Source organism: Contarinia nasturtii, unplaced genomic scaffold (assembly GCF_009176525.2).
Source record: "Contarinia nasturtii isolate CC-2019 unplaced genomic scaffold, AAFC_CNas_1.1 Cnas_scaffold_630, whole genome shotgun sequence".
Classification (NCBI taxonomy): Eukaryota; Metazoa; Arthropoda; class Insecta; order Diptera; family Cecidomyiidae; genus Contarinia; species Contarinia nasturtii.
The window spans coordinates 1968091-1994587 of record NW_022197981.1 but is presented as its reverse complement, the minus strand read 5'-3'; the positions used below and the strand labels follow the sequence as shown (position 1 = coordinate 1994587).

General features: G+C 34.7%; 1 protein-coding gene across 9 annotated transcripts in view; it reads left to right on the top strand.

Annotated features, from left to right (window-relative positions):
* The window catches only part of LOC116340013 (protein pangolin, isoforms A/H/I/S), a 131050-nt gene that overhangs the window by 89015 nt on the left and 15538 nt on the right, over window positions 1–26497 (top strand). For 5 of the 9 annotated variants that reach the window (XM_031766141.1, XM_031766137.1, XM_031766139.1 and 2 more), the window contains 3 exons: window positions 15650–15737; window positions 16145–16228; window positions 18594–18734. In XM_031766141.1, the coding sequence (XP_031622001.1) occupies window positions 15650–15737; window positions 16145–16228; window positions 18594–18734 (313 nt within the window). Of the gene's footprint in view, window positions 1–15649; window positions 15738–16144; window positions 16229–18593; window positions 18735–23117; window positions 23475–23534; window positions 23582–26497 lie in introns of those variants that run through there. The other 4 variants (XM_031766142.1, XM_031766131.1, XM_031766130.1 and 1 more) reach the window with 4 other exon arrangements.

The following is a 26497-nucleotide window of genomic DNA, read 5'->3' as shown; positions in this document are numbered from 1 at the left end:
GGGCAGAGAGTGTGGGGAATATTGAAAGAGTGAGTGCCCAGACACACACACACATACATATAGACAGAGAGAAATGAAAATTGGTTCGAGATGCTGTTAAATAATTGCCAAGCATAGATTACGAACATAGCTATTAATGTAATCACGGTCGATGATCAACGGTAACGAGACGAAACACGGACAAACTGAATTACAACGAAAAATTGTTTATTTCCTTTGAGCAACGTGAAAGAGAGACGAGGATCGAAGAGACGAACGACTTTTACTCGCTTGCTGAGACTCATGCTGTTCCCGGTTGACAAAGTTTTTCGTTTTCATTTTCGAGAATCTTCTTTTTATTTTCCCCTTTGAAAGTCACTGCAAAGATCGCATGTTGTTTCAAAAAGTGTTGGTTGTTTTTTTTCACTCATTCTCGACTTCATGTTCATAACATTAATGATTGAAAGTGAAACCTGTTCGAAATGAAAAATAATGCCAACCATTGACATTGAGAACTTTTATTACACCGTGTTAATACAAATCTGTTCTAATCTCTTTCTGGTCGAACGCAATCACAAATCGCTTCATTACAAGTTCCTCCAACTCAAGAATAGTTTAGAAAAGAATAGAAAAGATTAACTTAACTCCCACATACATTTAATGGTCTCTTTATATACATGATAAGTTTTACCAACCGAATTAGATTATCAAACTTTTCTGATTTTTTTTTTGCAAAATTGTGGTAGTCACACAAACATTTAAGTTAACATGTTTCATATTCATCTTCATTGGGTATGTGCACAAGTTCGTTTCGTTAGTAAATTTAAAAAAAAATTGTACAAAATATGGAAAATGAGCGTGGACGTTAAAAATCATTCGGTGGCGAAAACGAAACGATAATGTTAAATGGCAATAAGAACTCACAGCGAACACATTGGTTTAGCACACGATGCAACCCAGAACATATGTACGACCAACGTACATATGAGATTTTAACTGTGAGATAACATTAAAAGAGAGAAAATTTAAAGTGCTGCTCGTTGCGTCTGCCTAAAATATGATTAAAACGTACTAATAACATGTATAGTCGCCAAATGAATTGACGACGACGATGTCGTCGACGTAATGCAATGTCACCAAATGGAACGGTTCGTTCGGCATGAGCTGCAAGCCAATTTATGTGTATAGTGTGTGAGTGTTTTTTTTCTTCTCTTCTTTTTGCATAAATTTTAATCTCTGGATCTTTCGTTTTTGGACTGCAGTTGTTTGATCACCACGTTTCTCTCTCTGTGTGTGTCTCTCTTTTTTCTGTTCATTTTTTCACTCTCGTCCTGTCGCTCTAAATGGCATTTGTGTACTTTACTTGATTATATAATATTACTTACTTTCGATTTATCTATTGTCACATGCATTCAACGAAGGTCGAACCGAGCACTCACTTGGTGATTTATTCAGGCTGATTGTCATCTCGTTCTCTAGCTCGGTTTCAATGCAAAAATTGTACAGAGAGTGACAGACAAAGATAGAAAGTAGCGATAGATTTTGAGCAACAATGTGTTGTACAATGCAAAATCCCATATCATTACATGATGACGATTTTTATATTATTATATTGGATGGGCATAAAAACAGGCGAACAACAACAATAATAGCCGCCAACAAGCAATATACTAAACGTTTTTAATTTCTTCTTCTTCTTTTTCGGTAAATTCTTTTTTTCTTGTTGTTGTTGTTGTGTTCAATAACCATTGCTGCCATACGTGCTATTGTATGATTCGAATTGTGACAAGAACCGAATAAAACATAGAATGAGTAGAAAATTGAGCGTGTACCACACGGGTTATTGAAACCCTCTGGTTTAGTTGAATTGCCGTATATTATATTCATTATTTGTGATGACATATTAGTGAAATAGATTTAATAGAGGGTCACATTATGCTGCGATAAATACTCAATGAAATGTGTGGATAGCATCGGTTTTCGCAAGGTACGCAAACGAACAGTAGAAGTGGAAAAAATATGTTATAACCTCCGAACCGTTTAAATGCACAGCATGTTCCACCAATATTACGAGTAAATACTTCTATATGAGAGTGAGAATGCGCATAGCCCTAACAGAATGCTTCTCGTGTGTTTTTTCTCTTCTGCTTTAGCCATCGCCAAGGGTTTAAAATAGTACACACACACACTCATCTTGCCACTATTTTAACAGTGGCGTCAACAACTGCAACAGCATTTGTAAATAATACTCACAATAATATGCTCGGCAATAAGAGATGATGACAAAAAAAAAACAACAACCATAGAGAAAATGACAAAAAAACACAAACTACACTACCAATGTGAAATAGAAACTAGCATGCAAATAGATATATGAACGGATTTAGAGGGGTAATAAATTCCAGCAAGCATCGAAGGGCCGCACCGTTAGATTGTGAATGAATGGTGAACAACTATGGGAGAGACAGAAGGAGAGAAAGAGTGCGCTGGCAACATAGCTACATATGAAGTGCATGATGATAAACGCAAACAATACGAAAAGCTTAAAATAACACAAGGGGTTGACAATGGGGCGAACGAATCGAATGAATGGCAATTGGTATATATGCACACGGAACATGGCTAAGCCACTATTTTACCATTGTGTGTGCACTCAATATAGTTCACTGCACCGTCTAATTTAAGTGGTTGAATCGAAGAGGCGCATCCCAGTGACATCGTTTCATACACACCACATACACACGCACTCGTTCTCGTTCTTTTCTCACTCTTGTACATGAACCCGGCTAAACATTTCAAATTGATTTGTTTGCTACTCTGTGGGGTTGGAAAAAAAAACTCTCACAATTTGTCATCAGGCCAATATTTAAATGATTTATTGTTTTTGAGAGGATGACAGCAATGATATGATGTTGCATCTCATCTTTTTTTTTTCTTCAATAAAAACGAAAGAATTTCTTAACGATAACGAAATTCCACCGAAGCACATTCTTTAGATGACATCGTCTTAAGTTTATGTTTTTCTGTCTGTGCCGCATAAAAGTATCGGTTCTATTTGACTTTTAGATTTTATGCGAATGAATCACAAAACTTTAATCAAATACTTTTTGCCAAATTGATTTTTATTCAGGCAAAATGTAAACATTACAATGCACAATGTTCGCCAATGGAAGAAGAGAGAATATAATAACACAGACTTTCCACTGTCTCTATTGAATTGCCATTTATTATTTTCTCCCTTCAGATTCGAACGATTTTCAAATATCTACATTTAAAAAAAAATCCGTCTTTTTTCTGTTGTTCACATCAAACAATCGTTTACCGATCAACAATATCGACTTGCCAAAGACAAACTCTTCAATCGCATTTCCCTTGCTGCCATTGCTGCCTTATTTGTTTTTCGTCCTCGTTTTTATACACACTCAGTGTCGGTACCAAATCTCGAATATCGTTTGCTCTGGTTCACCATATTTGCTGTGTTTTTTCTCTCTTCCATTCATTCATCTCTCTTGTCAACGATGACATAAGTACGGCTGAATTACACGGATCTTTTATATCTATTAGCATTTTAGTTATGAATTATGACTTATAATACAAAAATAAATATTTTTATTATTGTAATCCAACACATGATCGGGGTTCATATTCGGGCGAGAGAGAGAGAGAGAGAGAGAGAGAGAGTGAACAATAACAAAAGTAAATTATACGCACATCAAATCATATTCATTCTTTCTCTCTTCATTGATGCCATTCATTTATTAAAGGTCTTAAATTGAAGTGAGCGAAAGCAAGCATGGAAAAAGCGTTGCATTAAGCCGCTTTACACAAACTAGTCAGTTTGGCACACGGTGAATAGTAAATAATCATAATAATATATATGAAATCATATTTCGAGTGGAATGAAATGAACAAGGATATGCCGAGATATAGAGCAGAGTGGAAACCAACAAAAAATGGAATAAATAGCGCATGAAAATGTTAAATTGTGATGTGTGGCACACGATTATAAATGATGATGAGATGATTTAAGTGGTGTGCGGTTCGGTTTGATTGAGGTGAAAAAGAGTGAGCGAATGCAGAGACAAGCTCGTTGTAATATAAACGCAAAACGACACCACCAAAAAATCCCCCAAACAAAATGCAAGACAATCTTTTACAAATAAACCATTTGACTTGCCGCAGTCAGTAAACGGATAGCAGAACAGAGTGAGAAAAAAGTTGGAAAAATTAGCAGCCGCAAAATATACAACTACAATAACAACAAAAATGACTGCATATTTTTTTATTGTTATTGTATATGCGTGTTGAGAGGATTTTGGTATTTTAACCAAGTCTCTCTCTTGCATTCAATTGTAATTGTTTGTTTTGTGACCGCATGCGATTATTATTATATTGATAGCTTTTCTGCTTGATTGTAACGTCAAGTGCTCAGGTTTTTTTTGTTCTCTTTTTAGCCGACACCGGCTATCGAAAACTGTGTAAAACACGAATAGGTAAACACATCAAGTGGCTTATTCACCTTTCGGACTTACAACGATTTATTGCCTTGTCAATTTTGGAACCATTTCCAATATTTTTTCCAAAATTTGAAATAAAATAAAAATTAATTAATTCAATAGACCAAGATCCGCCGTGCAACATTTTCCAAATTAATTTTCGATTATAATTCAAGTCTCAAAATCCGCTTATGAATTCGATCCGTGTTTAGTATGTCAATAGGCATTTTGCTATGAATTTGCAAATGTGTGCGCTTTTGTATTCGCACTCCACCGATTCGCACCGCCTAGACAACGTTATTTGCATTTTAATATCTAGGTAGTTAATGTCTCTCTTTTTTTCCGAAATTCTTTTGAATTAAAAGGGCCAATATTTGTCTCCAACTTGTACTGATCGCAAAATCAATCAATGTGATCGATTCTAGAGTTGTAAATAGAAAATCAATTTCAAGCCATGCGAGATTGTTGTTTCATGATTTTTCACACCGTATCCCACTGCATGTGCGTCTATGTATACTTGTGGTTTAACGTACAAATACGCCATGAAATATTTGGAGCGAGCGAGCGGGAGCAAGCGAAAAAAAAGCACACATGAAAAGTAGAACGCATGTTATGCATATTAAAGTGCCACAAAACTCGTGCGCATTAAACATCAAACAATAATTTCGTTTTCCGACATATATAAAATATGTACACATTTGAATATCTCATTTTGCTCCATCCTGCAGCACATGATATGCACATTGATTTTGAACCGTTCATTTGTTCTTCTATATTTTTTTGCTCTTTCTCTCTCCTTCTCTCATTGTTTAGATCTTGTGCGTTGTACCAAATTCCATAAGCCGAAATTTGTTTTCGATAAAATCAAACGATGGCATTCGCCAACCACGTTTCGCGTAATTTCGTGATGGCAAAAACAATTTCAATTTGCTAAGAGATAATTTGAAATCATAACATAACTCGATTTACATCGATATAGCTTGAAAAGATAATTTAAAAACGACAACAAAATTGTCCAAACTGTGACGTTGTCCAAATGATCAAAAATGATTTTGTGCTTTTTCGCATAGAATCAACGAAATATGTTCGATGTTTGTATCATATACAACCTGTATCATGTGAACATTTGTACGTCAGTTTTGTACCGACCAAGACACACAATATGTGACACATGGTACAATTCCATGCATAGATCATCGTGGGCCGTATCACAGCCCGTGCTTCACATTGCACAAACATTCTTATTACAACGAATTGCGTGGCTGCAATCTATACGGATTTTGTTGTTGTTGTTCATCGTTGCTGTTATTGATATTGTAGTGTTCTTGCTTATTTTCCGTACACCGTTGTCAATGTATTTTGCGATTTTGCCGTTTTTCGATTCATTGAGATTTTAATGAAAGATAGAAAATGTGCTGCGTATGTTATATTTTGCTTCGTACCAACGAGTTTTCAATACATGTTTTTTTTTTGTTTCTCTTTCGGTCATATATGCACAGTCTACTGTGTCGTTTGACTGATTGAAATTAAAATTGAAGGGGTGTATTTTTCATTCTCTGTATGTGCTCTTGATTTTCTATATTTAATAGATTCGATGCGCGGATATTTTTTTGTCAGCGCCAATTTCCGTTCACTTTTTTTTCGCTTTCTGATCACTATTGTTACTCACGAAGCAAAGTTTCTACAGCGATTGATGATTGAATTGAAAAATGGCAATATTGAGAAGGAAAAAATGTGCTATTTTCATATTCTACTGTTTCACATTAAATATCTCTTGTTTCATTCATAGTTTGATTCAACTGAAAGTTGATTAGTTTACAGCAAACAAACCAATGCAAAGAAACAATTTTTTTCCCATTTATACAACCAAACAAATGTAGTGAATTAAAAGAGTTTAAATCAATGCAATGTCGTACTATATGAAAACTTGATTTGAAGAATAGACCCATGAGAGTCTAATTTGGTTGAACAAAAAAAAAACCATCGAATATGATGGGAAGAATATTCTGCAGTAAATTAAATGGCATGGTTCACAGAACATTATATGGATCGTTTGGTATTATCAATGACAAAATACGAAATAAGAGCGAGAGTGAAAGAGAGTCTCGAAGAGTCGACGCGGCAAAAACGGGATTAAAAACTCGAAAATTGAGAGATAGAAAGAGAGATTGCAAGTAACAATGGCTGTAAAATCATCATGAAAATGAACATGGTATTCAAGGGGACCAGCAGACGAACAGCACACGCTTCGTCATCGTCTTTTTTTTGCTCTGTTAAATACAAAAACAAATCCGCTCATCAAATTCATGCTATTGATGGATATAATGAAAGATAAAGGAATAACGCGCGCAAGCAAAAAAAAAAACGAATCGAATTTTAAAGAAAATTACCAAGTGAACAATGAATGCTAGAAAGTTGGCAGGTTCACTTACTGAATGTCATTGTAAATTGCGTTGTTCATCGCTGGTGGTGGCTTCTTCATAACATTTCGGTTTTCGAACAGATATAATTCAAAATCAGACCAAAGCGATAACCAAATAACAGATGCCATATACGTCACCAATGCCAAAAAGGCACCTTTTCGAAACAATTCAATGGTGTTTTTATTCGTTAACTTTTCAGTATTTGAATTTTTGCGGTAAAAAATCATCATATTTTGCAAAAAAAATAAGAGCCACAATGGTTTTCTAAAATAAAACCAAAATTCCAATGCTCTTCGAAAAAAATACTCACAATGATTATCGCATGATCAATTTCAATTTTAAAATATGCGAATTTAATGTGTTCCGTATTTATGTACAATGACACAATGACGGTAAAATAGAATCCATGTGTGTGCAACGCCCATACCATTACCCTCTCTAGAAATAGATATCAATTTGTAATAAAAGTATATCAACGGCATTGTGTGTGTTATTGTGTACATCATTTAATCGACTACATGTACAATGGAATAGTGCGGCAATAACGGTTCTTTTTCACTTTTTATTCGGTGTGCCAGTCATTTGGGGTGAAAACCTAGTCGATCGAGTTTCTATTGAAATATTGTCATCGAATAAAATAAAATAAAAAACATAAAATTCCAAATTGGATATGCAATTTTATCCATTCTGTCATTTCTATTGAGTATATCATGAGTATGTGTGTCTGTGCGGTGTGCATCATTATGACAGTTCATTCGTTGTTGTTTGTTTCTCTCTTGTGCTGTACAACAGTGACAACAATGAACACAAATGTTCGAAATAAACATGTGCCTATCCTTCGGCTTTATATTTTGTCGAAACATTGTCTATTTTGTCATCATTATTACGTTGATCAGTTTGCTCGTGTGCGCTTACTTACTCTCTCACAAACACGCACACAGAAGCAGACTCTTTCTCTCATCTCATTTCATTGCAAAAAATTTTTAAATCCCTAATTACATTCGGTGATGTACACATTTTCTTTATTTAACCAAAGGATTTAACAATGTCCCAGTGTGTTATGCACAAGTACCCAGCTATCGATTTGTATGTGTTTATTTGAAATTAGAGCAGCGTTCAGTTGTGAATTGGCCAGGAATCATGTTTTTAACCCGAACAGCAACTATTTTTTCTTCTTCTTCTACTTCTGCTGCTGTCATCGTCGTCGTTGTCAACTCGCAACGGGTTTCCCGCGTGTTCTTTATCCAATTTTCCTTGGCTGTTCGTCGACGACGACAAGCAAAAATTTACAATCATATTACAACTTAATTGAATTGATAATACCCATTTTACCAATAAAAGGGTGAAATGAATACGACATCATTTACAAAATACATTTTTAATCACTTCGATCGCATGCAATTTGAAAGTAAAAAAAAACGATTGTCCATACATTTTGGTGATGTTTAAAGAAGATTTAAAATGAAATGTGGCTTGATTGAGAGAAATGCGTTCGAATTGAATTTTTCGTTGTAATATGATGAATCAGCTTGTGTTCTCATCATTGCCAAATGTCGTTTTAAATACCATCTAAAGACCGAAAGGGCGACCAGAAAAAATGCAATTACATGCTTGTTTCATCTTTAATTGTTGATGCATCATATTTTGAATTTTTTAATATTAATAATTCGCACAATGTGCGCAACCCAGCAATTCAAGTGAGCAATCAAATATTTATAAATAAATTTAGCATGAAGGCCGTGGCAGAAAGTATTCATTATGTCATAATATTGCAATGTGTTTAAAATGAAATGAAAAAAAAATTACACATGTGCACACACGCGCATAAATATGAAATGTACTGGACTCTCAAATGAACAATTCAATTGAATGTCATTTTTTTATTATTGTCATTTTAATAATATTGAGTTCCGTCTGAATGCGTTCGGTGAATAGTGAGATCAACACATCTTGATACAGAGATTTGAAGAAAAGGTGGATTTTTGAATTGAGCTACACATATTTTTTTAAACCGCCTTTTTCCATTGAAAACGGAGATGATTGCATTGAGGTAAAATAATCGTGAATGAAAAGAAGTCGGTGAGTTTTTGTGACATTATTATTGGCAAGTCGTCGACTATGGGAGTACATCGTATCTATTCAATCGTTTTTTTCATTTATTGCATTTTTTTGGTATGTGGTGAAATCCTCCCTAATATTTCCTCGAGTTTTACTGCAGATAGACACTTTTTATCGAATGGCTTCCTTTTGGTAAAATTTAAAATTCGTTTGAAATATTTATTTTTTTGTTGTGAAATGCGTTTTTTTTTTTTTAATGTAAGCAGCAGTAAATATGTCGTTTTGTAATAAACATTGTTTGCGTATAAATCCTCCGAAACGTTGTTTGCGTACGCGTTATAAAAAATACTTCAATAAAATCATCGAACTATAAAAACGTTTGCCGATTATTTTCCCATGAGCATTGTGCCAAGCGAGAACCACAGATACAGAGTAGAGATATCAAAGATGACGACACAAGCGAATAAAAAGAGAATTGATAAGATTAGTAATGAGTTTATTATTAGCTATTCGAATGCACTTTTTTTTGTGTATTCTCTGGAAATTGGAATAAAAAAAGGCACACATCGTGAACGAATCGAGTACTTTATTGATCTATTCGAAGGTCGATGCACAAACAAAACATAACATTTATCATCACACACGCTCTTCATCACTCCTATCCTTTTTATTACGGTACACATGCAATAAAATATTACGCTTCGATACGCAAACTATAACAATGGTTCTAATTGATTTTGATGCGGTTGATTAAATTGATGTTATGACTCAGGTTTGAATTAATCAGAATCATATCGTTTATATATATTTATATATTTACCTGTTTGGCTATGCGCACTCATCGTCGTATCCGATTCTGAATCAATACCCAGATAACAAAATACAATTTATTAAAGCGGTCAAATGTTGCTTGTTATGATTTCAGGAAGTCATAAAACCACATGTATTTTCTTCATTCTCATCAAAACACGCAATATTCGTTCATTGGTACTAGTGTTGGGAGCGTTCAATTATTTATAGGTGTTAATTTCTTCGAATTATTCATGTAGCACCAAAAATATTCGAAATTGGATATCAAAACAACTGAAAATTAATTGCCTTGGATTGAAATAGTTGTGCCATATAGACAAAACACCCACCAATAATGTTTTTAATGCAGCTGCCACAATTGGTAGCCCATAATTAGACAAATGTTTAAACGCAACATCATTTTTAACACTCACGTTATATAAACATTTAATTTTAATTTCATGAGCAAAGGAGTTTATTATCAAATAAATCATATCGTTGGCAAGCATATTATTTTTCGTGCCTGTTTTTGATTCCATACTTTTGTGATGATCAACAACGATTTTCCACAATTGTCCTTGTGGAAAAATTCGACAACGGATTACCTTTTACCCTTTTTTTTCTTTAAATAGAGTTTGTCGTTCATTAGTGCATGTGCGTACACGCGCGAAGAAGGAAGAACAACAACAAAAAAAACACGCATTTCATTTGATTTTTCTGTTGCTGACAGATTTCTTTGAATTCATTTGTTATTTCCGATATTTGTCGTGTTGATTTCGAACGGATGTAATACACTCTTTCTTTATTCCCTCTCGTTCGAACTGCCAACATAAAAACAATATTTTTTCGAAGTGAAAGTGTACAAGGTAAAATTCAAATTGAAAAGAGCCGAAGAGAAAAATGAAATGAAGAAATGGCGCAAAGAAGCGACTCGAATTGCTCAAGTTTATTGTAAATCATTTATTTACTAACAAGTGTTAATTCGGCTTTTTGTGTATACATCAGCTTGCTTCCGTCGTCTTCGTAAACGTGTGACATTCACCTTATTGGAAAAATTGTGCGTATTTTTGCGAGTTTATCAATACCAAACATTCAATATCATTCATATCTTGATTAAATTTATGAGTCTTCTGCTATATTTAGTTCGAATGAATTCCACTCAACATTGTTTAAATTTTAATAACCACATACTTCAATAAACGTGCCTGAATCATTAATACGATCAATTGAATAAAACGAATTCAATCGCATTTTTGGCGGAAATGTACTAGATGTGATGCAAGCGAAAATTGGCAAAGTATTAATTCTGGCATGCGAGACAATTACATGGATTTATCGAGAGAAAAACGAAAAACTCGTCGTTTTTGTAAATTGACAAACGACACAAAATGCTTAACGATAGCCGCAGGACTAGGTCACGTGTATAACCGCAATGTTAAAAGGCTCATTTTGGTTTATTCCCTCATCTCAATGCTCGTTTTCTATCTCGCGCGCGCCCATTCGTCTCATTTGCGTGCACACACGAAGAGTGATGTCATCGTTGTTGTCGTTTCAGTTTAAACCAAACGACAAACAAAAATATATGCATTTAAAAAAAAAATGAAATTGAGTCGAGTTTACGTGAACCTTGCATTACCATTCTAGTTAATGCAACACACACACAAGACGTATATGTCATATTTATAAATTTGTTCCGAGAATATGAATAAAAAACGAAGACGACGAAAATTGAATGTGTAATATGGTTGAACAAAAGCATGAAAATGTGCATCCGTTCAATCTTCTAAAATGAAAGTGCGAGAGAGAGATGGAGTCGAAAAATAAGAATGAGACAGAAAAGGAGATAATATATAAGCCGCAGATCGGTTTGTTTGTTTGCTATTTTCCTATGGACAACACACTGAAAATTGTGATTCTCGTTGTAAGTCGGCGACAATAACAGCAACAACAACAGCGATGATGAAGACGACAGCGACGACGACGGTGGCAGTGGCGGCGGCAACGGTTGCATTGCAGCAGACGACGAAAAGTGTTTTCTTTGATGACAAAATACATATAGCCACAACAAGAGACGAAAAATGATTTCGTTAATTGGTTGTATGCTGTGTGTGTTTCTTAGCCCCCGACATTCAATGCAAGCACATTCATCATTGTTAATTTTGAACGTACTTGCGCACACACTCATCAAATCGAAATCCTAGTCTCTCGATACAGATCAAAGGCAAAAACTCCAGATTCATAAAAGTAATAATAATGTGAATGTATGCGGTGAAAACCGGAAAACCGAAAAAAAAACTATTTAAACCTTGACACAATGTATTTAGACGACGGAAAATGAATTTGAACTACCGAAGCGTTTATAATTTATCAATCGAATGATTTTGGTTTGGAACTGGAAGAAAGAAAGAGAGAGAGAGAGAGAGAGAGAGCGAGAAGAGTTTGAACGAAATGAATAATATTTATTCAACTCAATTCATAATTGTTGTGCTCGCGTGCACATTGCCCAAAGTGCATCGGTTACATACAAAAGTGTCTCAATTGCAAATCACAATCGTTGGTGTGCTTTACTTTTCAAATTGTTCGCGCGCACGCGTATACAACCATGATCACTCACTTAGATGCGACGACGTCGTCGGCACTTTGTGTGCATTTTCCGCATTTCTCGAGTATATATTTTTGCAGTCATTAAATTGGTTTTTTTTTTCTCGACAAAATTTCTTCGCATTTTTGTATGCAACTTTTTCCCTTCATTTTTATTCCTACTACCAAAAATAATACAGAAGAAGTTAAGGGTTAAATTGAATATCAGAAAAAATGGCGATTGGTCGACGATTGAGTGTGGAACGTGTGCGCGCCCTTGACGCGATTAATTTTCTCTTTCTTATTATTGAATAAATATGCAATTACGACGATAAAAAAGTCGTTAGTTCTGATTGATTCTCTTTCATCCTGAATGAACGCTAATACGTTTAATATGCAAAGAAATTGTATCTTTTTAGACGTAATTTGAATTGAAAATGGCCAAAATATTTTTTGCCGTTCACTTAAAGACGAACTTCGTCTGACGAAGAAAAAGTGGAGTGTGCATGGACCAATCAATTTCAAATGCATTATTAAAAAGTCAATCTTTCGAGTGCTTGTTAAAAAATCGAGCAATTCAACCGAAAAATCAGATCTCAAAATGGACTTTTGTGGCAAGCAGAGTGGGTGAGAGAGAGAAAAAGAAAAAGCGCCACACTACATCTGCAAAATGGTTTGCAATCAGATGCACAGAAAAGATCAAACACTCAGTAGCATAATTAGAAAATCGCTTGTCGGAATATAATAACCACACACACAAAAAAAAACTGGACGAATTGCGAGTCTAAACGCAGCACGAAAAGTAAATGTATTGATTTGCGAGAAAAAATTGGTAAATTACATTGGAAAAAACAACAACAATCAAACCGGCCGGCATATATAGAAAAGCAGAAATGGTCGAATCTGTCGAAAGAAAAAAACGCACAGTATGCAGACTAAAACATTCGAATTGTGTTTTCGAAGCAAAATTCAACGCCTCAATTATACAAATCAACACGTAATAAACGTTTGGGTTGCACACACATGGGAACGAATGCATAAGTGAATGGCGTAAAAGAGCGAATGCAAAAAAAAAACAATTATTTGCCACACAAAACCGCGTGGTACTTTGGCCCGTAAACAAAACAACAATATCGACCACGACAACGACGACGATGGTGTGTGCATATTGGCCACTCCATTCATGCCGTTTTCAATTCGTACACACGAGGCGTGTGAATGTAAGGTAAAAATTCACGGGCAAAAATCGTTGCTCGCGCGTTTAAGTACCATTCAATTAACAGACGATTGTTTTGGCATTTGTTTTGTTTGGTCCGTATATGTGTGCATGGTTTCTTTTTTTTTTGCCTGCGAATTAAGTCTGGACGTCTTGGCCAAGTGTGTGAATGTGTTCTGAATATTGCATGTGTGACCATGATTTCTGCACACACTTTGCACACAAATCATGGCAAAAACACATAACATGGCTCCAAAAAAAAAAAAAAAGAGAAAGAAGAAAACACATGCGACAGCCACAGAAATGATTGAATGTATTTGTTCGGTGCACGGAAAGGGAATCGGAAGAATGTAAGACGAAGAAAGAGTAAAGTGAAGTAGAAAAAAGCATTTTTGAAAAGAATTGAAAAAGAAGAAAAACGATGATTGAAATGAAACGACGAACGAACAAAAAAAAATGAATTCAACAACAAAAAAAAAAACGCTTTGTGGTGTGTCTGTGTATCATTGCAGCGGTAAAAAGGGTAAGAATGACCCGAAGGCAAAATTCGATAAATTGTCTAAAACAACATGTATATCATTCTCACTTACTGTTGCTTATTATTATTGGAAGATGTGCACGGTATTGTCGATGTTGTTGCTCAGATTCTCATTTGAGCTCTAATCACGCACACTGCATTTGTATGTTATGTATTCGTGTTTCCTTGTTTTTTTTTTTTCATTCGCCTTTCTCTCTCTCTTTCTCTCCGTTTCATTATTGTAATGCCAATATGTTCTTAAATGTTTAATCACGCTTAAAATAGACGGGTTTCTTCTTGTTGAGGCATCGTTCAACATCGTTGCTCACTGAACCAATGTATATTTTAAGACAAATTATAATCGACAGTTTCTTTTCTTCTTTCTCTATATCGGCTGTCCTTGTGTATACGCGTGATACGCTCCACAATTTTAAGTGGATCCCAACAAAACAAAACAACGAAAAAACAAACGGAGCAAAGAGAATGAAAAAAAGTATTCAAAAATAATAAAAAGCTGAGATAAATAATCGAGTGCAAACGAAAATCGCTTTAAGGTGCCCAATATCATTATGTGTTTAACATGATACAAAAAAATAAGAAGAATGAAGATGAAAAAAACACCAATTCCCTTCTACACAGAGATATAATATTTATCACACTCGATATTAGTTAAGATCATATCCCATAATGAGACCGATTACCATTCCTCAAACAGTTCCAACCAAAACACAATAGCTGTTGATCACGAATACGCTCTAAAAAAATGATCTTAACACACAAACACATAGCAGGATTACAATAAAAAAGGAGTGAAATGAAACACCCTAATTCATGGTCAGTAAATAATAAAAAAATGCTAAAGTTCACGTGTACTTTATGGTCTGTGTGCAATGCTTCAAAATCAAATTAATCAACAGATTTTATGCGCGCATCGCACGGCCAATATACCAGCCATTCTCACTTGCTGTTTCATTCTTCACGCCATCATATTTGTTACATACGTATGATACTTTTTTTTATCTTGTGCACGAAGTGCCCATAAATGATCTGTTCAATGCATTCACGCTAGGCATTTGTCGATCATTGCATCGTTACTCATCAGATATATTCTCACACTTGATAACCGAATGCAGTAATACACACTTGGTGTTTATTACACCGGTACATCACTTCTAGTTCTTTTTTTTCTCTCTTCAATTCAGAAGTTTTATTGGACTCATCATAAATGGAGAAGAATGAAGAAAAAAAATCACGACACCCCGTGAACTCGCATCAAAAATCCATTCTTCTTTTTTTTATATTCTCTGGACAAAAGTAAATTTCAATTTTTAATTAAATTTTTTGTATTCTTCATTCAATCAAAATTGAATGCTATAATTATTACAATCATAAATTTGCTGATCACAATCGATGGAAGAGAGATTCTATTAAAAGTTTCTCATTTTTCAGGTTGTTTGTTCCATCAAATTCGTTTGTTTTCGAGATGAAATTTAGCAAAGATTAGATAAGATTTCTTTTTTTAGGATAGAAAAAACCTACATGCCATTTAAATCGTTATTAATGAATAAAATTTTCTCTGTGTCATTTACAGGATTATCCAGACCACCAATCTATCCATTTCCAACTAGTCAATATGCATATCCAATGCTTAGTCCAGACATGTCACAAGTAGCTTCATGGTAAGTTCAATAAAAATGTTCAATTAGGAATGTCATTGCATTCGGTTGAAAGTTCTTGCAGACAATCAGTTGTTTTCCATTTTTATGGCTTCACAACTATATAAATGTTCTTACCGAGTGTCTGAATCAAAAACTAGTTCAAACAAATTTTGTTTATGAAACTTACTTTTTTGTTACATTGATAAACTGACATTTAAAGTATGTTGATATTTATAGTCATATAGTATTTTATTTGACAAATTTGGTTTAAGTATTTTATTTGCTTAGAAGTAGTTTTTATCATGCTTTTTATTGGATTTATAATTTTTAAGTTTTTATTTTTATTTTTTATGATTTTTGAATTTGTTTTTTTTTTTGTTTTTGTTTTTTTCTCTCTTCACGTCCTGTTCACCCATCCACAAAAAAAGGCATACGCCAACAGTGTATTCGACTGCGAGTGGTTTCCGAAGCTCTTATCCAACGACATTACCAATAAATACATCATTACCAAGGTAAAAATCTGTGACCATCAATCACATATACTTTCATATAACTCATGAGTAAACTGCTGGAAAACAGAAAATCAAAATTGAAATTTCATTCACCAATTGAAATGATCAAGATTAAGCGATACGAAGAGCCCAAAAGAAAGCATTACGAAAACGAGCCAAAAACCATAGCCAATAATTACTTTTGATGAAATGAAGTGAAACTCTTTTCGAACAATGTTCACCACAAATTGAATATTCCTTTTAGAAAATGAACGAGAAAAAAATGTCGGATTTCTTTCATTTTCTTTAAATCTACAAACAATATGCTTTCGGGTCACAAGTAGCCACAACACGAGAGTTTTTCACATTTTCCAAATAAATTCATTGAAAATTAGTGTGTGCCATTGAATTTGTTTTGTTCGTCGTCGGTTCTTTTTTCGCTGTATATCCAGAAATGAAAGATTCTTGCGGCTTGATGAAAAATTCTTTTTAGTTTTTTGGTATTTGTGTGTGTTCTCGTGTAAATAAATAATTGCGTCAAAAGTTCTCCTTGGACGGACTGAATTTTAATTTTTGTGTGTTCACATTTTTCGTTAGTTTATTTTTTTTTATATTTTTGAGTTGCTTGTTATTTTGTTATGATTTCATATAGTTGACAAGAATGTCGGGCTGTATTTTACTTTCTTAAATTGCTTTTCGCATTTTGTTCGTAATTTATATTGTAACAAATGAAAAGTGTACGTAATGTGTGAGTGTTTTTTTTTTCTTCTCTTCTCCTCTCCACTGTTCGAAAACTATAAAATAAATCTGCATTCGTCTTTTGTTTCGTTTGTGGAAATGTTGGCTAGAAAATGTGCACAAAAATTGAGTGTAAATCATCATATTTGAGACCGTAAAATTTATTTAAAAAAATGTAAATGAATGCAATGAAAATTTCGAGGTAGAAAACAAATAAAAAAAAAATAACGAAAGAAATGCCGTCGGCATGAAATGATGCTTGTTCATTAATTTACGCAAAAGAGTTTGTGCAGTTTACAAAAGCTCAAAGGCAACCAACGGAGCAACAGAGAGTAACAGTAGCAAATAGTAACAACAGTAGCGCAACATTTGTCAAGTCGACCACACCAGCTGAACTAATAAAATATGCAACACATTGACTTTGTCAACTGAAATGTGTCCATAAAGTAACTCGATTTGTGAACAATATACAAATGGACGAGAGCAAAAAAAGTGCTTAGAAAATAGCCAACTATAAACATAAAGAAAAACGAGACAGAACAGACGAAATAAAAAATAAAGTGTGCAATATTATTGCAATTTCATGAAGCTATTGAAAACCGCATGATGCAGTTTATAAAAACGGTAGCGCGGTGTAGTTCACATTGCGGAACTTTCTATTGTACACGTTTTTTTTTTTCGTGTGTTTTCAGTATTCATGATTTTATTTGTGTTCTTTTTGTGACACTACATGTGTGTGTCCGTTTCGCAGCAAATGCATAATAAAGAAAACATAAAGTGACGGACCGACGGAAATCCGTAAATCGATAAATTTCTTAAGTTGATACAGACACTCATTCACTCACTCACTCACTTCAACTCATCAATTTAAATTTTATGAAATTTGAACGTAAAGTACGTATTAAGACGTTTTCTACACGATTTATATACATTTCAGTAGAACATTGTATCGATTGTACACTACAAATGCCAAGCACTTGGTTTATTTTTGCGAAAAAAAGGTAATCAAGGAAGGAAAATAAATTCTCTTTCGGTTTCCATACTATTTATATTTAAAAAAACAACAACAATGATTTTCCGCGTTGTACAACCGGTATTTCGTGCATATGTTGCGGTCGAGCAGCAAAGAAGCCTTTGAAAATTATTTGTGAAACAAAACCGTCGGCAATGATACACACAGACACAAACACACTTGTCAATCGTACTTTCAATTACTCCCTTGCGTCGTCTTTGAACCAGTCACTTCTATCTCTCTGTCTATCTTTAAGCTCCCTCCTTCTCTTGTGCTCTCCACTAACTTGTTCATCGTTACGATCACAAATTCAAATGTTCAACGCATTTTATGGCCCCTGTAGCTCACCCTGGAACACCTTTTTTTCTCCGCTTTTTGTTTTCACATTTCCACCATCTGCGAAATATTTTTGGGAAAATTAAACGACACGCTACTTGCTATCTCTCTGTTTTAAATTGCACGATCTCATCTTCTGTCTCTGTTTTGATTTAAAACTGACGCGACAGAGAAACCGTATCATTTTCATTCCAATTTTATATGGTGTTATTTAGTAAGTGTCTGTTTCATTTATCATTTCAACTACTAACAATCGGCCTTTCGCTGTGTGCGTTTGTTTTCTCTTCTCATTTTAAACAGTGATTTTCCATTTCGGTTTTCACCTGGTTTATTGCCTTCAGTGCACACATCACATCATCATGTACTAAATTCACATCCAGCTATTGTGACACCGGGACCAAAACAAGACATTGTACAGGATCTTAATCATCGATATGGCAGGTAAGTGCATTTTCCAATTTCACATTTCGTTTACATTTTAGAAAATATTTACTTGAAAATGGGAAAAATAATAAAACCTTTGCGGCTGTGTGATTTTCTACAAACAAATTCATTCGACGATAAATTACGTGACGACGACGACAAAAAGTGGTTTGGTATCCAATTTCTTTAGTGTTGAAATCTTTTGTTTTTTACACATTTCTCAACGAATATATATTTCAATATAATGCGAATTGTTAATAAATTGGTGAAACATTGGCATACAAAGTGGATGAAAACTAAAAAAATAAAGACCATTTATGAGAATCGAAAGTGCAAATCAACGACAGTAAAAATATGTGTGAAATTCAAATTGGAAATGTTAAAATTCAATTAGAAAATCCGTCAAATGCATATACCAATACTACTAACTCCATCTGACCGAGAAATTTCGGGTGTAGATTTATGTGAAAGAAGGTGAATGACAACGGATGAAGTGTGTGTGTGTACGTGTCGTGAAAAATGATACGTTCACCCTCTATCGTGCATAGATATATGTATGTGCTAGCGTTAACAACATTCAAGTTTTTGGCAGTCGTGTACGTGCGCCGAGAAAAAGTTGGGGTGCCATTTTAATGGTTTGAAACTTTGCTGTCAAGTAACAAATAGAAGAAAAAAAGCGACGAGCTTTTTCATTTGACACAATATAATAAGATTACATCGGAATGCACTATACCGAAATGTTTCCAATTTTTTTTTTTTTTTTTTTTTGGCAAAGAGAATTTTATGTTGTTCTGCAATCAAGAAATTTGTGTGCATCATGTGCCACACAATGTGTGAGATCTGTGTAAATTATACTAAATAAAACCGAACGACGACAATGGACCATTCATTGAAATTGTGATGGTTTGCAGCTGCAAATGTATTAATATATGGAAAAATAGACATTAATATTTATGTATATCATTAGTGTATTTGGTTTGATGAGTGACACCGAAATGTATGACTGGCGATATCGGTGGGAGATGGTGGATGAGGGATGATGATAATGACACTGATGATGAATGATGATGATGACGATGATGATAATGATGATGATGATGAGATACAAAGGTAAAATAAAGAGATCGAGAGGTAAAAGCGCAAGCGCTCGATACCAATAAAATTGCAATAGTATATGTTATTTATGGAAATAATAGGTTCATCATAAGATTGTGCAATGTAGCATATTTATTATTAGCATTTTGTACACAATGATGAGATAATTCCATTGAATGTGCTCACGCATACACACACACATACAAGTGATACATACACAAAGACGCATATTGACGGCATGTGCCGTATGTGTCTATCGCGAGCAAATAGAGGCGCGCGCGACACCGAACGACATAGATTGCGATTGAGCGAGTAAATGCACACGCGAGCATCCCTCAAACTAATACACCGATACATTCGTATACATATCACCGCAATTCGGAGAAAATTATGGCTGATGCTGTTGACAATGGCGAAGATGAACGCACTTTAACACATACAAGAAATCACAGTCGATTTATGTGATAACATGAAAATGCTCATTTTCATTTTGTTTAAAAGCGGAAGGTAGATTATAAAACAGGTACCGTTACACCGGGGCTGTGCATTCAATTTACCATTTGAAATGAAATAAAAAGCTAATTTTATTCAACGTATAAAAGAAAAACAAAATGGACCAATTGAAATGCATTTAATTATGATAAAATGCTTCGGCGTGAATCATAAATCCGAAGAGCAACAGGCTGTGCAAAGATTTTCAATTTATTTTGAGAAGCCATTTGCAAATCGATATGATGATTTATATGTACATGTGATGAAATCAAAGATGCCTGCCAAATGTCATCCCATACGTTTAGCATTTTCGCAATTTAAATCGAAGACCGAGAAGCGCCCAACCAACGACATGAAATAGACAACGAAACGCGATTAAACTGACAAAGAGTGAGCGAGAGAGCGCGCGTAAGAGAGCGTTTAATCAATTTGATAAAATGTTTGTTGACTGTTGATGTGACTGCGAAAATCCCACTCTGATATATCTCGTGATTGTTCGAGTGGCATGCTCAATTTCAATTCATTTTGGCAGAGCGTACAAACGTGATGATTCTGTGTGTTGCTGCTGCTGCTGCTGCTGATACTCTTGCTGCATGCAATCCATTTGTTGTGGTGGTGAGTGTGTGCGTATGTGTATGTGTGCGATATACGCGCGTTTCATGCTACTAGGAGCCAGTGTCAGTGTCAATGGTCGTGAGAACAAACAAAATCAAATCAAAACATTCATTTCATACGGTGGATATAAAAAAAAAATATATATAATAATAATAATATAAAATAAGAAATTAAATAAAAATCACCACATTCGCCTAACACCAAGAATTATAAAACTTATTAAAATCAAAAACCAAAAGTTATTCAAGTAAGCATTAAAAAGGATAACACAAAATCAAATTGAAAAACGAATAAATGTGTGTTTGTGTGATTGATTGTTTAATATAATAGAGATAACATAAAATCAACCAATGAGATAATTTGTCATGTTGAAAAGTGAATCTTTTTTAAATGAAAACAATAACAACAATTTGAAAGCAAATTTTTTTTTTTATTTTAATTTTTCATTTTCTTCATTAATTGACACATAAACAATAAATTTCTCATAGAAATACAAAGAAAGAGTAAGTTAAAAATGAAGAGAGCACATTCAAGCTGTTTTGAAATTGAAAAGGATAAAGAAAAAAGCTAGTGTTTAGCCGGGATCATTGTTCAATGGGGGTATAAAAAATGGCTAAACAATTGCAATAAAAATTTCATTTAAACAATGTCTTTACTTTGAAAGTGGAAAAAGTCAATCGTAAAGCGAATAAAATGCATCAAGTATGTTGTGAGAGATAAATGGTTTTGCGAGTGTATGGATGATTTGTGGTAGAGTGACAGAGATGGAAACATAGAGCGAATTTTGAAATCAGAAGAGGATCCAAATCAGCATACGATTGAAATAAAAGAGTTAATTTCCGACTTTTGCCTATTTGTGAAATGATGTTTGTGTTCCGTGTATCGTACGGCCGCATCGATATATATATATTTGGATGCATGTGTGTGTGTAAGGAAACGAGTGTGTGTGTGTGTGTGCATGGGTGAATGTGTGCGAAGTTGCCATCCGTGCGATAATGAAACGTATGCATTTGACATTATTTTCGTTTATGCGATTGAGAGCGAATGAGATGGAGTGAACAAAATGAGATGATACACAACCATCACATTGGCAGAAATGACGGTGTCGCGCACAGCATACGGAACACATAACGGCATAGGGATTCGACTCTCTAATTCAACCAAAACTCAACACATTTCATTAAGAGCAATGAAGAAGTACCGAGAGTCATACATCAACATGTTTGATAAAATTTATATATATACACACAATCGCACAAAAATAATCAACGAAAATGATGTGCATCCTGTACTGTTGCTATTGCTCCATGCTCATATCTCTCTTTCACTCTCTCTCTCTCTCTCTCGACCGCTTGCTCCTTCGCTCTCTCTCTCTGCCTTTTTCCGCTGATGAAGCCAAACAAGCAACCCCTCACGCGCGCACACCAAATAGATATAGATTGAAATAAGCAGCAACAGCAATATATTTCGCATCGTAAAATCGCACGCGCTCCAAAAATACACAATACAAATGGGCACAACGAGACATATTATACAAATATCTATATGAAATCATAGTGGGTTTTCTCTCACATTGGATTCTCTGATCTGTTCCCGTGTATCATTCGTCTTTCGTTGAAATAAATTCACTGTGTAAACGCGAGAGCGTCGTCAAACAAATTTTCCGAAAATATCATCGGCATCTCTCTTTTTCGCATTCATTGTATGAATGTATTCCGCGTCGCCCCAATCCACTCTGCCACACATCATCATCTAGGTTGTTTATATATATAATATTGTCGTATATCTTGTGCCATGATATTTGGGATATTATGTCCTTTCTCTTTCACATTCATGCTCACCTTTTTTCACGGATTTTCAAAGCGCCAAGCATCGCAACACCGATGACGATATATGTATGATGGAAAACGCTCTCGAACGTTTAACCATCAAAAACTGTCAGCAAATACGATGATGATGATGATGATTTCGATGACGATTATTCATTAATTCATTCATTGACTCTCATTTGGAATATATATACAATACGACAAAAAAAAGAAATAATTAATTTTTTTTGCCTTTCATTGTGAACAGAAGAACTCAATCGTATACGATTGACGCAAAATAGCCGCGCTACCATATATCACCTTTATTTGAAAAAAAAAAGAGTTTTCAATGGTGTTTTAGTTGTTCAAAAGAGGAAAACGTAGCGGCAGGCAAATAATGCAATTCAGTGTTATGTATAGGCGTATGTGCTATCGCTAGTGTTGAAGGAATTTTGCTACATTTCATCTGTTCATCATTACCATCATCATCATCATCATCATCAGTATCATCATCTCGTTTACCGTCATCATTATCATTATATCCATTATTCATCATCATTACATCGGGAACACAAGTACGACATTCGTCTTCATTCATTTTGCCAAATTTAAATATCCGTGAATCGTAAGTGAGTGAACGAGTGAATGGGAGGCACAAAAATGCCAAACCAAAACATTTCTAGAATTAAAGAGAACATGGTTCACGGACACCACATCTCTTTCGTTTCAACAAATTTGTGCTGGCAATGTACCATTTTTTTAAATTTATTTAGATATACTAGTTAATGAACATAGTTAAATAATCGAGTGGTAAAATGTCTACATCTCTCTATCCAGCCACCGTCAATGGAAAACGTAATACCATTGACATTTCAATAATCGGTTTTTAAGACAAGATATATTTCAATCTCGGTGTGAAATAGATGCAATATTATCATCCATTTGGATGCACATGAATGCCCTTCGATAGTGCTTGTGTTCAAACGAAGAAATGAATCGATGATACAAACGGAAAATTGACAGATTCAATTGAGTGCATTGCAATCAGTTTCGGTTGACACTTGAAATGAAAATAGAATTGTGCTATTTTACGTGTAGTTTAATCTCTGACGATATTTTCCATTTAAAATGGCCTGCCAAATATTGGCCGGAATGAAATAAATGAGTATTTTTCTCCCGTGTGTTTATGTGTGTGAGTGCAACAGTGTACTGATTTATTAAGCAATTTAAAAAAAATTTGATTTACGTATGAAATAAATCTCATATTGGTTGCATTCAATTAAAATGTTGAATCGTCCAATTGTTCATTGTGCGTAATAGTGATAAAATTGTGTTTTCATTTTTCTTGCGCTCTTCAATGGGGTTTTCATTACCGCGCGCTTTCCCAAACTCCGTCCACTAAAAATGCATGCGAGCGACGCACTATTCACCATGCATACCATGGATCTTTTCATAACATAACAGCACAATCGAACGAAGAAATAAAAATAAAAAAACACGCGAGTGAGAAAGCGAGAATGGAGTATCGGAACGCACCGACAAAAGAATCCGCCACGAAAAGAAAATTGTGCACACGCACATTCTCACACATGCTCTAGTGTGATATGGTGAATACGGCAAAATTGGTGGCAAGAGATTGCACGAGAGCCACACAGTGACAGAGGGAGAGAAAGAGAGATAGAACGAGGCGACAAAAACCGTATAACCTGTGGATTGTGTACCACACATATAATTAATGTGTTTTAGCCACTCCGTGCGTTGTTTATACCGCTAGTCCTGCACATTTCTTTCTTTTTTTCATTTCGTCTCTCCCCTTCCCTTTATGTGCACACATTCTTTTCTCGCATACAATCGCGGTTGTTGTTTATTTTCACATTTCTCCACATCACGTTGGTCGCGCGCGCGTTCATTTACTTCCTCTCTATTCCCACTGTTCGTTTTTCGTTTCTACGAATAAGACGATGCACGATTTAGAATAGAATCATTTGCAAACATAAATATTGCATTGAAATCATAGTTCATATTCCGCAAAATTCCATTAATACAAAAAAAAAACATTATTTTTTTAAAGAAGAAAATGGTGTTGGTTCGAGACTTTTGACGTGCTCAATATATTAAATATTTCTGTTTAAAAAAAAAATCATTTGTGTGAGGGTATTTGATTGAGAATCAAATACGGTAAACCATACATGCGCAAAGTTATTTTCATTTTCAACAATTTTATTTATCACTTCCTGTGAATCTCAGGGATGCTCTCTATCATGAATTGTTTTTGTATTTTGATGTTGGCTTATAAATCAAGCGCTCGCGACACACTACCAAGAGGCATATACAACGAGAATGATGGGAGAAAAGTGTGTGTGTGTGTGTGCAGAACGCACATCTTCTCGAATTTATAGGATACATTTAAAATATATCGAATTTATTATTGCGAGAAACAAGTCAAGAGCTGTGCTTGACATTTCACTGATAAAATAGCCAAAACAGGCTTAAACTTTATGCGAGACGACAGAAAGAGTTAGGCAACAACAATAGAGTGAGAGACATTGAAAGTTTTTCTTTATTCGAAAATTAACTTTATAAATTTAAAGGAGAGTTTTCAACGGCGCAATGATTTGCATTACATTTCTCTCTCTCATTTGTAATTTATTCAACTTCATCCACCGTCAAGGAATTATTATTGCTTCATTTAATCTTCGCTTCATATCCCCATATACATGTATACGTTTATATATGTGGCAGAGTTATAATTGTGACTGACACGAAACACGATAAAATACGTGCCTCATACAATGTTTGTTACATGCCAATCTTTTCTCGAGCACAAAACGTCCAGACTGCAAAAAGTGTGCTTTTCTTAACTTATCCAATTTTTACCGTGCACGGGAAATGGGAATGAGTTGTCTCCCTCTACGGCAAAGGCGCGTCTATGTACACGTCTACCATGAAAATAAAAAAAGTTAATTTACTGCAGCATTTTAGTGGTTTCATTAATTGCATATTTTTCGTTTTGCATTGCTGCTGTTGATCGATTTTGCCTTTTCGCCCGATAAAAAATTGATAATAAGTCAAAACCATACACATCGTTTCGAAATATGAACGAATGGCTTTAAAAATGAGCTTTCCAAATTAAAAGATTTCGGATAATAAAATTGTCGTTCTTAAGCATCCTCATCCTCTTATCTCAATACATACGAAGCCGTTTCAATTAAAGTGCAATAGAGAAAATCACTAAGGTGCTTCTCAAGGTACATATCATCGCGCATCGTATTTTCCTCATTGATTCATCAGTGTGAATGTAACCAAACAGTTACACACAACATCGAAAACAAAATAAATTATTTTATATATATATATCATTTCGTTTGGCCTCTTTCTGATCCCCCCCCTTTCTCTCATCGTCATCTTTCTGTCGGGTGAAAATTGGTACGTGTGTCAGGGTGCTTTTGTCGCATGTTTCGCTGACAATAGCTCCAAAAAAGATACATCGTTGAAGTGTACTCATTCTTTCGCTCCCGTATGTACAACATATAGCCCCATAACACAATGTACCAGAGTGAATTTTCTCTCATTTCGTACATTTTCACATGCATTTCATCTATATTTATATATGAAACTGTCTCTCTTTGAACATGCTGGGGATTTATAGACATTTCAATCCATTCGCAAATAAGAGAGGCGCGCGGGCGCATTCCAAAATGTTTTACCAAAAATCGTTTCTCATAGAGAGAGAGAGAGAGAGAGAGAGAGAGAGAGAGAGAGAGAGAGAGA